Raw genomic sequence first — 16,609 nt, forward strand, 5'->3', positions numbered from 1 at the left:
AAAAATAATGTATTATAATTTCTGAGTAAAGACACGTATGGAAAGAATGTTTATAATGATGTATTTCTTTGCCCTGTCGTTTGTAAGAAAGCAGGGTGTAACATATGTATATATACGTAGGCTGTGATAACGATCGGTGGGAGTTAAAGTATACCGGCGTCCACGGAACACACGAACAATGCTTGTATATAGTGCAATCGATTAAATAGCACATAAGAAAGCCAACACATACGCATATATATATACGAATGGTACAGATATAATCTGATATATATATACAAATATGATGGTGCAACATCAACGTGAAACGTTTTACAACTGTGTATGGTATGTAGTAGTATGCTAATTTATGTTAATGATGTAGTTCAAAGAGATGATCTGACCCCTTGTACATGTCTACCTGTGGCGGTTTTACCTGGACAGTAAAAAGCTTTATTCACATCAACAGGGTGTTCTTGAACTTCATCGAAGGACAACTCTCGTCCAAAGCTCGAACAATCGTTATCGTGGACGCTTGGTTTAAGTGACCGCTGTGACTGTATAGAGAACTAAGTTTGGATTCTTTACCTAACCAAATGAATATATATACAAAGAGCAGCATTTGATCAACACTAGTTGAAATGCCATTTAAATTACATCGAAGACTGCAGGTGGTAAACGTTGACAAGTGGTAATGCCAGTTTTACAGGTGTTAATTGCAAGTAGACAAGGGAGCAATCAGTCGTCACACCCAATCATCCGTCGGAGAAATTAACATTAACGACCACGACATTAGTAGAAGTCATGTAACGGTAGACGAACGGAGACTCGTGCTGGGCAAACCCTTCCAGGAAGAAAGGCAACGCTTTTGATAAATTCAGAAGTTAAAGACTCCGACCTTTATACAGACATGGATATACATAACCTACCAAACTAGGTAAGTGTACGTATGCAAGTATGTATATATATTTATTTAGAATTTGCATGTCTTTATATATTTTACAACAATTATAAACAAGTTATTTCAACTTTTATGAATAACTCTTATAGGTTCGTGTGGAAAACAAACTCGGAGTGTCTTAATGTTAATAACTTGTGCAGTTTTTAATGTTGGAAATAAGGAAGGCGATCACGAATTGATATAACTTGTTTTAGATACATTTAAGCAGGGATTATCAATGATTATTTGAGAATTTATCCATCAATTTTATTGCAAATCAGTCTGAAGAGACACATGCGTGGAAATAAGTATATCATAAAAATAAAGTTATGATATTTTATAGAATCTGTCACAAACCAAACCATGTTGAAATAAAACTTATTTGATTTAAATTGATTGGTCATGTATTCCAATCTAGCATGTACTGTCGGTATTTATGATGTTTATACTATGCCAACTACAAAAACGAAACCCCCCCCCCAAAAAAAAAAAAAACACCAAACAATTACCTTGCTTTCATTCCAAATGAATTTTATACTACAATGTACAAAAGAACGAAATATTCATCCCCTTTTCACATGTATTACATCTTTTTACTTCCATTTAAAAGAATTAAGTTACCTAACATTAAGCACACTTCTACCATCAGTGTCAACGTGTATTTGGTGGTCTATATTTCCCCGCTTTCTATCTTGTATTACATTAGCCATTGCGTATGCATGTTGACATTTAATTTGTCGTTCACCTGTTTATCTAAATGTGTTGTGGACGGTAACTAAATATGTAAGATGAAGTACTGTATTCTGTCAATGATTATCTACACATTCATACAAACAGGACGACGTTTCGCTCATAAACCATTTTCAAAATCTGCATCATCTAATTACGTCAGAATATGTTAAAAAGTGTTAAGTATGAAGGAACTATCTTAAAATGTAATTTTATCAAACATTATGCATTAGACGATAGCTGGTTGAATGTTCCGACTCGGTGGATGAAGCCATATTCACAGGAATAAAGAAAAGATTACAGAAGACATTTATACAGAAGTTAGGTGATGTATCGATATTGTGACGCTTTTATCGATTTTCAGGTATTACCTTTTAAATCCCACGAGGGCTTGGGTAGGTATCTTTTTGAGAAGCACTTTAGCTTATGTCGCTACAATGATAAAGATATATAGGTAAAAAAATGAAAACAAAATGAAAGAATGTGGCATTATATGTACCACCAACTGGAAGATTAAGTTACCTTCCTTTCGTTTTGAAACCCATCGTAATGCCTTTCTGTATGAGTAAGCTCTAAATTGAATGTGATTGTAATAAAGATAGATTCACTTTTCAATTTCACTGACTGGGATATTGGATTTGTGTATTAATCATGCTCTGGAACCATTTGTCAAAGCCACGCTAATTTAGAACGCCATTTAACTTGGTTTTCAATTCGATGTGTTGATCTAAACCTATTTATTTACAAAAAACCCCACTTATGCATCATTCGAAAATAACATTATAAATTTAAATGTATTGAAATTAAACAAAATCGATAACTATTATTATACAATTATTTCAACAAAGTCCGTATTGTATAAAACCGAAATTCATTACGTTGAACAAAAGCATCTTAGAGGTATACAAATGTACGTATTCCCTGTGGTAATGTCTCGCCCCAGTACTGTGGTACAATGGCTACCTTATGGTTTTAGGTCTCCTCTGTTAAATGAATTCCTCTCTCGCCATTCACTCTTTTTTGTATGTAAATGTGTGATTCTTTAAGTACTATTAGATGTATTTATTTTAGGTGCGTTGATATACATGAATCATGGCGCAACTGAAAAAAAACATGCATTTCAATACAACTGAACATTATGATATGAAATGCAGATTTAACAAAAAACATAGCTTTTTAAATAATGGTTTACTATCTTGTATCGCAGATGCTATCTTCTTTCTACCCGTTACGGTAGTCATTGTATTTGTTAAAAAATAGCAAATAAATCAAATTTCTGAAAATAGAAATAAAATAAACCACATATGCAAACTTAAATGATCGTACTGCGGTTGTCATAAATATGACTTCTGTTAAAGTTTTGCTCTGATCAAACCAAGTCAATATCCACAAGACCTAAGTTGGGTCGGTTAACATTACTCAGATAGAGGAATCATATAAATGGATTATATTTCAATACATTCAAGTACCCAAGTCTATATTCTGTCTGAAAGCATTATGTATTTGTTCCCAAAACAATGAAAACGAGATACGTTAGAAGTACATTAGACATGAACCAAGTTGTTGACACTTCAAGGAATTAAAACAATGGTTAACTTTTTGTTTTATCTAACCTTATAAGTAATGCTACTTTCCCACAATCACGACCTTTATCAGAACCTCAACACGACCACACTCAACCTTAAGGTCGTGGTTATTTTTATCTAACCTTATAACTGTTTACATTATATTTTATTTCCGATTGAATGGTATGTAATAATGCTGGTGAAGATAAATACCAGTTTTACTGTTCCAATACAAATCCGCTCTACACAACCATTGGCAGTAGTTGGAAATGCTTTAAGTAATCAGTTTGGATACACTGTCTGTTGATTTGAAACCTCACCAAACCAATGTTTTGTGTGAATTGTAGAAACTGAAATTTTGGCATCTTTTTCTCGATGATGTTGGTAAGTTTGGTACTTTCTGAAGTACAAGTCTGCGGACTTTGTTCTCTATTATTCCCGAGGTTGATAGTAAGCATTCCAGCGTGATGCCCTGTAACTATGGAGGCAGAAGAGGGGTTAATGTCTGTGGTGAGTAATACACACATTAGTCAATACACAGGTCAAGTACCTGGGTGTCTCCTCTAGTCAACAGGTTCTCCCAGTAACAGAATACTACAGCGACTATTTGCACTACTGGAGTTCTCGACAAGGTACTACCTAAACACGGGACCTGATTGGTTAGATTAACAAATCGGGAGCCTGAATTTTCAATATACGCTTTTAAAAAACTGATTTGAAAATTTACAAATATGTTTAGGTTTCCTGTTTTTAAGTTATTGATATGAACCTATAAAGATATAGTTTCACAGATTGGTTTGATTCCCAATCTTTTTCAAGTACACCTTAATAAAAATCTAAAATTAATTATCCGTAAGCTAACCAGACTTTGGGGACCCGTACCAACAAATCAGCCTTTTCAGGGCACCGCGAGTACTTTTATCACCGCAAATATAACTATAGGCTTACAATATTAAGTTATAATGCGAATTTAATTTAATCATATAAGTGTTAACTTTGACGGTAAAGCTCCAGTAAAACACTATAGGTTTATGGCAATAGGTGCGGGGTCTATTATAGAATGAGTAGCGTTACTTTTATCTAAGGTTGCATAGTTCAGTAACATTTTCTGTCCTAAGCAATTTTGATAGTTTATAAATCAAAAGATTATGGCAAAATATTATTTCAACAATATGAAGTTGTCTGATGTCTGCTAAGTTTAGTAATATGTGAGTTACATCTATTTATAAGGCTTAAATGAACATTCATTGAAAAGTCTCACAAGCAATTAACTGTTTCTGATCATTGCAAGACAAGAAATGCAGTATTTTAAATATTTTCAGCATTATTATAAGAGAAAATATCATTTTGAAACAGTTTTGCAATTAAGGTAACACAGCACTGTTCCCCAGACATGAACCTTGAGTATAACTAAAAGCAATCACACGTGTAGAGCATTGTCAGCTTAATGACACAAAATGTGTTCGTAAATCTCTAATCTATACTGCAAACATGAATAAAATACTTTTGTCCCAAAATATCACCACGATACGAATAAAAAAGAGAAATATTTCCATGAATGGGTTAGGTATTTATTTTCTCAGTTTGGTAGATGAGGTTTGACCGACCTACACTCAGTAGGTGTAGTGACAATGACTAACATGGCCATTCCTCCGTCACCAGGCTGACCTACTCAGGGTGTGAAAGTTTACCCGGTACTCAGGCTACCTGCGACCGGTCAACACTCCTTGGAGGCTGCGAACCAATGTCTTTAAGGACGCGCCTGGTGTAAAATAGATTGCCATAAAGAAACATGATGTTCAGATGAAGACACCTCGTATGTGATTATTTCGGAAATATCATAAGACAGAATATTTCTTGTAGTGCTGTTCGTGAAAGCTTTCAGGTCCACTAATAATGCATATACTAACTTTAATTGGAAAATATTTCGGGTTCAGTAAAAATTAATATATTTGACTTTATAGACTTTTACACTTCCTATATTGTTTTCCATTGTATCTGCCACTTCACTTGCTGCAAATATATACAATCAACTATATCGTAAAACCCGTTTATAACGCCAAAATGTATCTGGACAAATGATGGCAATATGACAAGGTTTTGTCTTTGTGTATATTAAAACAGTTCATAATGTATTGTGTTACGTCAGGTTCAATCTTGAATAAGAAATTGACACTCGTTGACAAACAATCATACCATCCCTTTAACACAAGTTAAGTGTAATTACCTGATGGGTCATATGACATTAGAACGAACTCGCGTGACGCTATATTGGTTTTCAATACGAACTCCTCGTGAGAACGCTATCGTCATAATTTACATTTCATGATAATTATTTCTCATGACAGTACATCGTGGAAATCATCAAAAGGTAATTATAATCAAATTAATTAGTGAAGATCAGTCACGAAATACAGGGTTTAGTAGTACTAACAAAGCTGGCATACATAGAATATTTTCATTACAATTAAGGAAATATCTTGGTCTGGTATGGGTAGTAATGCGTCATTGCTTTCTATTATTTTTTATTGCAAAATTGTGCGGGATAAACCTCAATTACAGCTAGCATGGAGCGTGTGATATCTTCCAAATATTGCTGCAGGTCTGTTAACTTGCTAAAGGCTCGATCTGACTTGCCGTGTGTGTTTATAAATTATTTACAGGACAAAGTCCGTGCCTCGTTAGAGAAATGAGGTTCACTCTCATCTCCAGCGACACATAATGGTCATTAACCATGCTTGGGTCGAACCACGCATTATTCAGAAATATTTAGATTGACATAATACAGCCCGGGCGCTACTTTTTCTGCTTGTATTTGGAACGCAAATGCTTGTCAATTTGAGATATAAGTGAACAATTTGTTTGTCAAAAAGGAGGTCTTAAGGAACGAAAAAGGCTGGCTATACGACTGGTCCCACGACTGCCAGCCTCTCCTTACCAGTTATAGTAAAGGAGGTTAGACCCGGACAACGGATCGGCGTTACGGTATCCACCGGTCCAGCCAGATTGACTGACCTTGGACATGGGAGACTTGTGAATTACTCACTTAACTTTCCCCAATTATGTTTACAGAACTACGAAACCACGGCAAAGTTGGACCTTTTATCAAAAAACAAATTAGTTTTTAATAATATGAACGATTGACTTGGCAGCAATCGGATTAGTGTATTGTTTCGCAGGGGCATGTTTATCAGAATGTTATCATACCTATCCTGCTAGGTAGGCCCACCAGGTCGAGCCTTACCTCTGGTGAAAGTGACAAATACAGGTATAAACTGGGAAGTTGTTACACAGCAAGACTTACAGGTGAGTGCTTCGGGAGTTGTTACCTGTATACACACCTGGGATGTTAAAATAGGAAGCCAGACAGGTAGGCATTTAAAAAGATAATGTTCCAACTGTTGTACTTTTTCTTTGTAACTTGCTTTATTTCTAACTTTATTATATCTAAACAACTTTCACCCTTTTACTCAGTATACATTTATTTCGTATACACTTACAATACTTCATATCACAATGTACATTTCAGATATCATGAAATGATGGAATACAATTTTATTACAAAACTTTATTATACTTACATAGACAATCTATTAAATTAACGATTAACCTTTTATGTACGGACATATTTCTGTTCTGATATCATATAAATCGTTATAAACAAATATTGGAACGGACGAAAATGTACATGGTGTCTTCATACCAATGATTGAGCGGACATACAATCGTTTTGTTTCAAGACAAAATGAGTATCAACAACAGAAAAATAGGAGGACAACGTATTCATCGAATAAGAAAAATATCTAACTCTGAAATTCTGTTGTCCGAAATATGTAACTCATCAACATCGGATTGTTGTAGAAAAAAACATCCTTCACAGAATAAGTAAGTAACTAATATACATATTAAACATACGTTTTACACAAAAAGCGACACCAAGGATATGTGTTATACGGCATCACGTCAACGATACGAAGTTGTAGATGACTTGTTTGACGTGAGTGTAAGTTTACTGTCTGGACCCAGATGTAAAAAACATTAGATTAATGACTCATTAATTCAGATTCTCAAAAACAAATGTTTGCGAAATATCTGAAAACTAACTAATATTTTTGAGCTTTTTGTCTTAGATCTCTGCTCATGTGCATTTACACTTATTTTTAACCTTTAAGAAAATGTAAGAGATTAAAGGTATACATTGAGTTGTCATTACGCTAACCATTCTTTGAACTACCCAGGCCGAGCACCATCATAGTTTAACAGTTGGTGTTTTTCTCGATCTTTGCCTTTTTGATTGTTGATTTGTGTTGTTTTAAAAATGTTATTGAACCTTTCTGTGAAGACAATTTGGAACATTTTAACCGTTTCAAAAAATCTTATCTGGATATTTTTCACTCAAGAAAAGAGTACTTTATAATCACGAAATTCGGCCGTTTATACGGAGAAATGTACACTATTATTTCTGACCATAGGTAAAATACAGTGTACATTATTGTGTAGCTTTGCCAAACGATATGAATCAATCACTACTAGTCGAGTCCTGGCCGTAGTCTGTTAATAAGTAGATTTCTATTTATAATAAAACACCTGCGGGAAGATATTACCACGTAACATGAAAGTGAGGAATGATGCCATATAATCACATCTGTGTTAATCAGCCCGACCCCTCCACAGGGGAGGTCATTTATTGTAAGAACACGGATGAGAACATTCCTTCCGAGCCACAAGATTTACTGACCAATAACAGGTTAGACCAGACAAATGGATGTGTCAAAATTATGGAATACAAACCCCTGAGATCAATGGTTCAATCGTTGCCAGCCTCGCTTAATTGATCCATCCAGCTAATTGAAAACATACATTCTGAATAAGTTCCAAAAACACTGCTATCACATGAATTCATTCAACACGTGCCCGCACGCGCAATTAGTTATAAAGGACTTCAGAGTGTTTAATTCTAAAAATAGTACCCTGTACGAGGGTGTAATTCTGTGTAACGATGTGGATAGCCCAGGGGACTTGTGATACTAGTAGAACACTTGACATCGATAAAAAAAGTTTTAAAGTCTTGTACCTTGCCTACATTTCAAATAATTGTACGTATCAGATAAGGCCCAAAATAGTTTTGTTAAGGAATCTATTGATTTAGAAGACGTAACAAGAGAGAAATGCACCTTGTGTTCTAGTTCCAATAGAGCAAATAATGGATACAACAGCTAAATTAACGGTAAAAACAAAGCCTAAGCGATAATGATTTGTGAAACGACAGTATCCATATACAAAAGGACTATAGTTGATGTCATTCGCACGAACCGTAAGTAGAATTTTGTGTTTAAGATGAATTAACTGTGTAAGAATTACTCTTATCTGTCATGTTCATGAAAATATATTGCCTCTAGAAAAATCAGTCTCTTTTATAAAAGGATTAATTTACATACTTTCTGTGTCTATTATGTAGAACATCCGGTTAGATATTCTGATATTTAAAAATGTTAAAGCTATTTTATGGTGTGTTCCGTATCACTCTTTGAATACTTCGCAACATGTGCGCCAAGAAAAGTGATGCACATGGTTTAGCATAAATTAGTGCTCATTTCCTGCCCTGTTGCACGCTAACGCTTTTATCTAAGACCAGACTACGAGTCGAGGTATTTATATTGATATTATAACGGCTGTAACGGCTTTAACTAGGCCTCATTTCACGCATCGCCAGTCATTTTGTTGTCATAAGGTTAAAAAGAGTTTTGATAAAGTATGTCAGAGGTGCTTACGACTTGCATCTTTGATAATAATTACCATTTCTCCAATAGATTAAACAAACCACATGCTTTGATTTTTTCACTCTAAGAGAATTTATGCTGCACTGAAAAGTGTGTTCTTACAAATACACATTTATTCGAATGTGGTACAATTTCTGCATGGTTAAACTCTTTCAGAAGTCAAAATGTACTGGGATACCTCTACGTTTGAACCCTTGTGAAGTTAGATATTGTATAAACATAAACTACTAGTGTAAAATTCAAACAAGTACAGTAGCTCAAACACGGAAGCACGGTATATCTGAAGTTTTTATAAAAATCTATACCAAAAACAAAACATCAAAACAGACTAAGTTTGTAAAAAATCCAACTTTAACAAACCAGTGGTGAAACAAGACACTCTTATAATGAAGCAGATACTCTCGTGTAACTTCTCCAGTGATATCCTAGACAGTAGGTAGATCACCGGGAACACTTTAATGTCTGCTTGACTTCAGATAATAAGCATGCTATCAAACCTGTTAAAGATTTTTTTATATTTTGAATTGGTGATCTAACATCATCAAAATACAATACGGAGCCCTTGTCCAAACATTTCGAAAACGACAGAGTCTAATTGCACAAGTAAACTCTCCGGGACAGTAGCTTGAATCACGTCTAATAATGATTTCTTTTTTCCCAGGAGATATTGGGTCCATACTCTGTATATATAGTAATGATAGTATATAATGCAAGTTAGACAAATGAAATTTACCTCTTCACATCAAATCAAATTAATTAACTATTTGCATTGATTATTCATTACTTGTGTTGCCTCTGTATATTTATCTTTGTATAGAGTGAACCGTCTAATCCCATGCATATAGTAAACTGATGTAGTCGAAGTTAAAAGGTTGCCCTACACCTGTAATCCAAGCATGAGCTACAGTATTTACGCATTATTTGTATACACAGTACAGAGACCGGCACATGGGATTTGAGGGGCTGGTGCAAGTATAGGTGTATATTTATTGGGTAGCTATATTTTGGAAGTATATGGTTCGTAGTACAATCATCAAATTTTTAAAATGCAGACAAACATTTGAACGATTTCAAGAGCGACCTGCTTCCTTGTAGAGTTAGTACTGCACACAGAATCTAAACCTCAATATACCGAAAGACCCGATGTAAACACAAATTATACAGAACAGATTTACATGATTTAAATACAATAATGCCCGTGACCTAAAATTGCAAGATGTCATGTTACCGACACATTACATTAAAACAGGTTTAATATCATTACAAAACTGTATTAATATTCATTTGGCAGAATCAACCTGGTGTGTTAAGCATATCATCACCTCAATAAAAAGAAACTATATAAACACGACTTTCGCGTACAGATGCGAGGGGTATTTACAGTTTCGGATGTACCTAGTTGAACATCTGCTTTTTCGTAGAGGTCGCCAACACTGGCATATTTCTCGTTACACTAAAGTTATAACTTACTTAATGTCCTGAATACAACCTAAGTTCATACACAGAAAAATTATAATAATATTCACTGATTCAGAAAATATCCCTTACTTTTATTGAGTAATTGATCGTTGATTACCTTCTTTTCTCTCTAATTGTACAGGATCAATGAGGTAGAAGATTTAGGTCGGCCTTACTTGTGGCATATTGTTGACCTAGCTAGCACGAGTTAAAAAATTGTATTCTTTTCTGTTTTTGTATATAAGCCGCAGTCTGCCCTCTAAAATTACAAAGTTAAACAATAAATGATTTATTGATTCTTTTGAAAACTTCCACTGCTACTACTAAGAATTTATACGTAAAGTTATTGCTCAAATGAACGTATCTTATTTACTTTTTTGTTAAAAAAAAATCGACCCCAACTTGAGTAGTTTATTTCCTAGTTTTAAAACGCTTTCAATTTTTATTTTATATTTAGACATACAGACGAAATGGCCGCTAATGAATATGGCATCACAGGAAAGTAGCTGTGTTCCGCTCCGTCATTCGAGTCTTCCCGGTGTTGTCCGTCTACCTAAGCGGTATAAAGTAGAGGAGTCCCGATCACTCGACAGTCGAAAAGGCAGCATCGATCATCTTCGTGGGGCGGACAAAATTGCGGAACGTCTTTCAGACCTGAGCCAGGCCTTACTATGGATTAAACAAGAATTAGTAAGCTCAGCTGTTAACACAGTCCATTATATGTTTCTAAAAGGTCGTTCTGATTTCTTAAATCAATCTCATATGTAATGATCCATGTAAATATCAAAGATACCTCACGTACAGTGTGTTTCTACAATACTACCGTTCATGATAAATGTATCTAAATGTGTTGTAAAAATTTCAATGGTATTGAAAAATGCTGCATCGATTACTGACGGAAATGTCAAGTATAATAATTTCACTCGTATCGTCATCATAAGCGTGGCAATGTGACGAAATACTATATAAGGCACTTTGGTTTTTGATGAGGTTGACGAAGACTATGGACAGGTTTTGTAATCTTCATCGTGATCGTTTTGGGAAATACTCTATTTCCTGGTGTGGTATTCTTGTTGATGCTGTTTATGTCCATTAGTGTGATGTGTTGTTGCGTTGTCACTACCCCGGTGGTCCTTTTGAGGACGTGGCATTAATTAGATTTATCTAGATTTAAGTCACTTGTGTCGTCGATGAGTCAAGTAAAGGTTATCATAACGAAACAGTCGGTCCCTAACTCCCTGTAATGTTTTAAATTTTTCCATGTAAATATTTCACTTGTTCATATTTTGCCATTGTGTTATCGATTTTGAGCTTTAATTACAGTGTTATTGACACCTAGGTATTCTATTATGTTTGGTTATGGTAATGACACTGCTGTCTTTTTTATGTATATTATCTTTTCTGAAATTTCTTATTTTACATTCTTGATTTTTCATGCTCAAACTAAAATTATATGTTGTAACTATTTTTTATAAGATAGATTTTCAATTGAATTGAATTGGGAATATGAAACTTGAATACAAAATCTGAGTTTGAACATAGTCACATTTTTTTTTAATATAAGTCGCTATTGTTTACACCATTGTCTTTTTGATTTTGTTATGAGTTTAAAAATCCTGGCACCTGTTGTTTTCTCCTTAACACTTCCAGATTATGCTCCGTCAGCATGACATCCTATTGAAACGTCAGTTCTGTGACATTCATGATACTATAGTGTCACTAAACAAAGCGAAACGGAGGGCAGGCTTCCGGAATAAACAGACACTGACCAGCTCCAACACGAGTTTGCAGTCCAATACGAGTTTCCAGTCCAATACTAGTATTGATATTACCTTGGATCTGGAAAACTATGGCGTTAGGAGTGCCAACAGTGTCACGATGTTAAACGAGGAGGAATCAGAGGACGACGATGAAATTGATGATTTCCGCCCCCGGACTTGCTCAATGAAAACAACGCGAGACTTGACAGCTCTCGCGAGAAGACGTGGGAGTAAGGAACTAATATAAGGGAAGCAGTATACGAAGCAAACACCAAACCTTATTAGGCACATAAGGTTTTGATATTAACACGATAATCTTAACATCAAAATATGGAACGTGAATGACATCAAACTCTCTGCTCATACGTCATTGATTTTGTTCAACCAAAGCTAACTAAAATTGAAAAGCATGCCTTTTTGTTATTTCATAACGAGAGATTTAAGTCAGAGATAACTGAAAGTATCAAATCAACCCAAAGTGTCTTAGTGCTGGATGTAGAATGTACACGAAGATATAGCACTATATATGTATGATGAATGTTAAAGTCTGCGGATCTATGTGGATTAGCCAAGTCAAACGTATATAGGGCTGACAAGGTTTTCTCCCTTTGCCAAGACGTACCATATACTACAGTCATTGGCAATGTGCTTCGTATTGTTAATAACTATGATCACCCTGAATGAAGTAGTAAATCATTTGCTTCCCATACCATTCGCAGTCTGGTCGAGGTGTGAACACTATGTGAAAGGCAGCTTATCTCTTTTGACGCAACAAGGGAGGCAACTCTAACAGGGGACTTGTTTGTGAAAGAAATTGTATTGTACACATTTAATAATACATTTTTTTCAACAAAATTGATACAGTGGGAATTACACAATTGAATTTTATATTGTGACGTTGTTTTTTACGCAATATACAAATGTACCCATCCCACTTAATTAAATATCTAAAAAAAAATCAGAATTTCTTTTCATTTTACTTTAAGTGTTTTTAACAAAGTAACGTTAACTCAGTAGAGCTAACGATAATAACAACTGTACGATACAACATAAACACAATGGTAGCATGCATCAGAAAATAAATTCCAATAAGATTAAGCATTCTACGTCATGCACACGCTAATCAAGAGACATCAATCGAATATATATAAATGCTACAATGAAAAAAAGAGAAGTAAAACTGCTACTATAGCAGAACATCAATAAGCACAATGATTATAGATAACCATATATGAAATATATTACACAGAAAATGTTATACATATTTTCAAATGGGATATTAACAAAAGCATGTTAAAGTTCATTACCAAAACCAATAAAAATGTAAGTAATCGAGAAATTAATAAGAGCATAATATATTACATAAGAACACACAATCAAAAGTAGATGTCATAACCACACAAGTGTAAATAAACAAATAACATAATGATTGAATGGTAACAGCTACAAGTGGTACAATCATAAGGTAATGGACATTGTGACGTAGCCAATTTATCATTTATATATATAGTTATTATTGGTATCCACATGTACAACGTCAGGTACAGGGAAACGTGTGATTTAATTTCAGGTCACAATAACATTGATGTCAAGATTCACTTATGTGACATGTCTAACTACATATCTTCCAGAGGTGTGCAACAGCCTCCAGACGACAATTTGTAAATTGGCAAAGAAAGTTTCAGTCTCTGCCATTTTATTCTTTTTAGCTCTAAAGGATATTGCTACTTTACCTGTTGATTCTGTGGAGAGAGACCACTGAAGTCGTTGAAAGCTTCAACATCCACACTTTTTAAAAAATTAATATGGAGGAATGAGCAGTTGTTTCTAAACAACAACAGGACTAGCAAAATCATTTTTAAAAACCTGACTGTCTTCACTAGGTATATCCGTCAATTCGTCACACAGCCATTACTGATCTAGGGACATATTATTGAAACCTAATACCATCGTATCTGAATTCCTTATACCAAGTAATTATTGAAACATTGCTACCTCGTACATTTACCTCTTATGAGAAAAAGGAAATTACTATATAATGTTAAGAAAACATGTACAGCAGTAAAGTACAGCCTACGCCATTACATTTGATCTAAACATCCTAGAAGACAGGGACGGATCCAGAGAGAGAAGGTTTGTTTAGGGTCATACCATCTCCTTTAACCCTAAACTAAATAATCAATAAGAAATGTCAATATCTGACTATCAGATCATGGGAATTGACATGGGATACCCCTTCGAAATTTCTAGATCCGCCTTGGATTAAATCAGGCGGAAATGTTTCAAGTGCCCTAAGTTAAAGTATACCCCTATGATCGTAAACTAATAAGGTTAAATCATAATCCAGATAAAAGCACATAGACGTCATCGATGAACCAAGTCTTAAATCAAAAGTATTTAAAGTGCAAGACGTCATTTTGTGGAAGAACACATTTTAAAATTGTACTAAAAATATTCATTAAATCTTTACTAAAGCAATCTTTTTTTGGTGGTAGATGGGTTTCCTGTTAACGGAATGACTAATGTGTATATAAAGAAAACCCTAATCAGTATGGATTTCTTGCCTGCTAGGTGATATAAATATCATATTACGCTTATTTTATATTTTTCATAAATTTCAACCGGGTTTTGCACGTGTTGCAGACAAATCTCTGGGTCATAATCGAGACATTTATGATACTTGCCGACCTAGAATTCCTAATAAAAATGATAATGCTCAAAATTTACAAACTGATGTAGATATATATAGATATTTTGATTTGTTTATTTTCAAAGTATTTTCAACTGACAATAATATATACATTTCATTATACATAATCAATTCCACTTTTGCACATACTTTCATACTAATCCATATGACTGGTTTTGTAAGTGGTATTTTGTTTATTGTAATGTTATATTAGATAGGAAAGGTAATCAGATAAAGAGAAACAAGAAAACAAATAAAAGGAATAAAGAGAGAAAAATGGAAAGAAAGAAAGACAGACAGACGGAAAGACATGAAGGCAACCAGACAGCGGAGAAGTATAATTATTAAACAAAACAATGCAAAGGATTGAAATTAGGTAATGTATGTGTCAGTAGATAGGTAATGTATGTGTCAGTAGATAGGTAATCGAGATTTTTCAATTCTGTCTCTCTTTCCAAATAACAAAAAATTGTAAATAAGATAAAACGTATTATTGGCAAATTACAGGTAAAGGAAATATCAATAAACTTTTTCCATATTTTTTATGTTAATTTTCCTCTTTGCTATTTGCAATATCTTTTTGAATATTGTAATGTTCTTTAATTGAACTTTTAATTCATGTATAGATAAAGACACTTTAAGACATCTTGCCTTGTATATATACTGTTATATTATTAAAATTATACTATTGTCACCTTTATCAAATCCATTATAGTTATATAAAAACCAAATAGAAATATTTGTTTATTAAAATCAAGTGAAATAATTCATTCATCTAATGAGAACTAACAGTTTTGTAAAAGATTTTGAACTTTCTCTCATTTCAATAATACATGTTCTATTGTCTTTATTTCTATGTTACACAGTTCACAGAAAGAACTGTCTACTATTCCTACTTTAAACAAAATGCATTAGTTGTCAAAATGTGCTCATTTATTCTGTACTGTAGCCACTGTAATTGAGTATTCATTGTTATTTAAAATTGTATTTTATATATTTAATTCCAAATTTCACCATCAAATTGAAATATATCATCCCATTTTTTAACCTGTTGAAATAGTACAATTTGTAGAAAATAAGCTATAATAATCTCTTATCCCTTTTATATTTTTCCAAAACATTTCTATATTAATTGGTATAAATGGATAGCTTACCTCTACATTTCGTATATCTCTTATAATAGACTCTCTAACGGCATTAATTAGACCCTGGTATCGTAAAAAAAATGTATTTCTATATAAGTAATTTCTTTTACGCTTAGACGGTTTTCAGTTCATGCTTTGTAATTGGCGAAATCAGTGAACAATTTGATAATCGTCACGGGTTTGTAGCATGAGTATACAATATGAAAAATAGTTAACCCATGAGTAAAATATAACGGTAAGACATCAAGGAACCAAGAATGTCGGTTAATTGCGGAATCGTCTATCAAACTCAAACATTGGCTTCCGTACACAGATAGTCAATCTCCCCTCGAAAAATGTTAGGATAATGATTGACAGATTCAGAGTGAGAACATAAAGATTTGTTTGCCAAAACAGAAAAATAGCAACCATGTTGTCACTGATTTTTTTTTACTTTTCAGTCGGAAGGCATATCAATATTTACTGAAGAATCGTTATGCACATTGTTGTTTTTCGATGCAGTGGATAAACAACTGTGAACAAAACACATTTTTCATCTTAACAGCATAGGGGCGTACATAACTT

The 16,609-nt window shown here is 33.9% G+C and overlaps 1 protein-coding gene across 4 annotated transcripts; it reads left to right on the top strand.

Moving 5' to 3' along the window:
• The first annotated feature begins 290 nt into the window (after positions 1–290).
• LOC110464440 lies at positions 291–13,150 on the top strand. 4 transcript variants are annotated; one of them, XM_021519655.1, is made up of 3 exons: positions 291–916; positions 10,909–11,141; positions 12,102–13,150. In XM_021519655.1, exons 2-3 carry the CDS (start codon positions 10,932–10,934, stop codon positions 12,456–12,458), a joined length of 567 nt encoding a protein of 188 aa, XP_021375330.1. In that variant the 5' UTR covers positions 291–916; positions 10,909–10,931; the 3' UTR covers positions 12,459–13,150. The 4 variants fall into 4 exon arrangements, with proteins under 4 accessions (XP_021375330.1, XP_021375328.1, XP_021375331.1 ...); XM_021519653.1 differs by lacking the exon at positions 291–916 and adding an exon at positions 5,537–5,584; XM_021519656.1 differs by lacking the exon at positions 291–916 and adding an exon at positions 5,918–6,519.
• Positions 13,151–16,609: the final 3,459 nt, after the last annotated feature.

Source organism: Mizuhopecten yessoensis, unplaced genomic scaffold, assembly GCF_002113885.1.
Source record: "Mizuhopecten yessoensis strain PY_sf001 unplaced genomic scaffold, ASM211388v2 scaffold10989_1, whole genome shotgun sequence".
Lineage (NCBI taxonomy): Eukaryota > Metazoa > Mollusca > Bivalvia > Pectinida > Pectinidae > Mizuhopecten > Mizuhopecten yessoensis.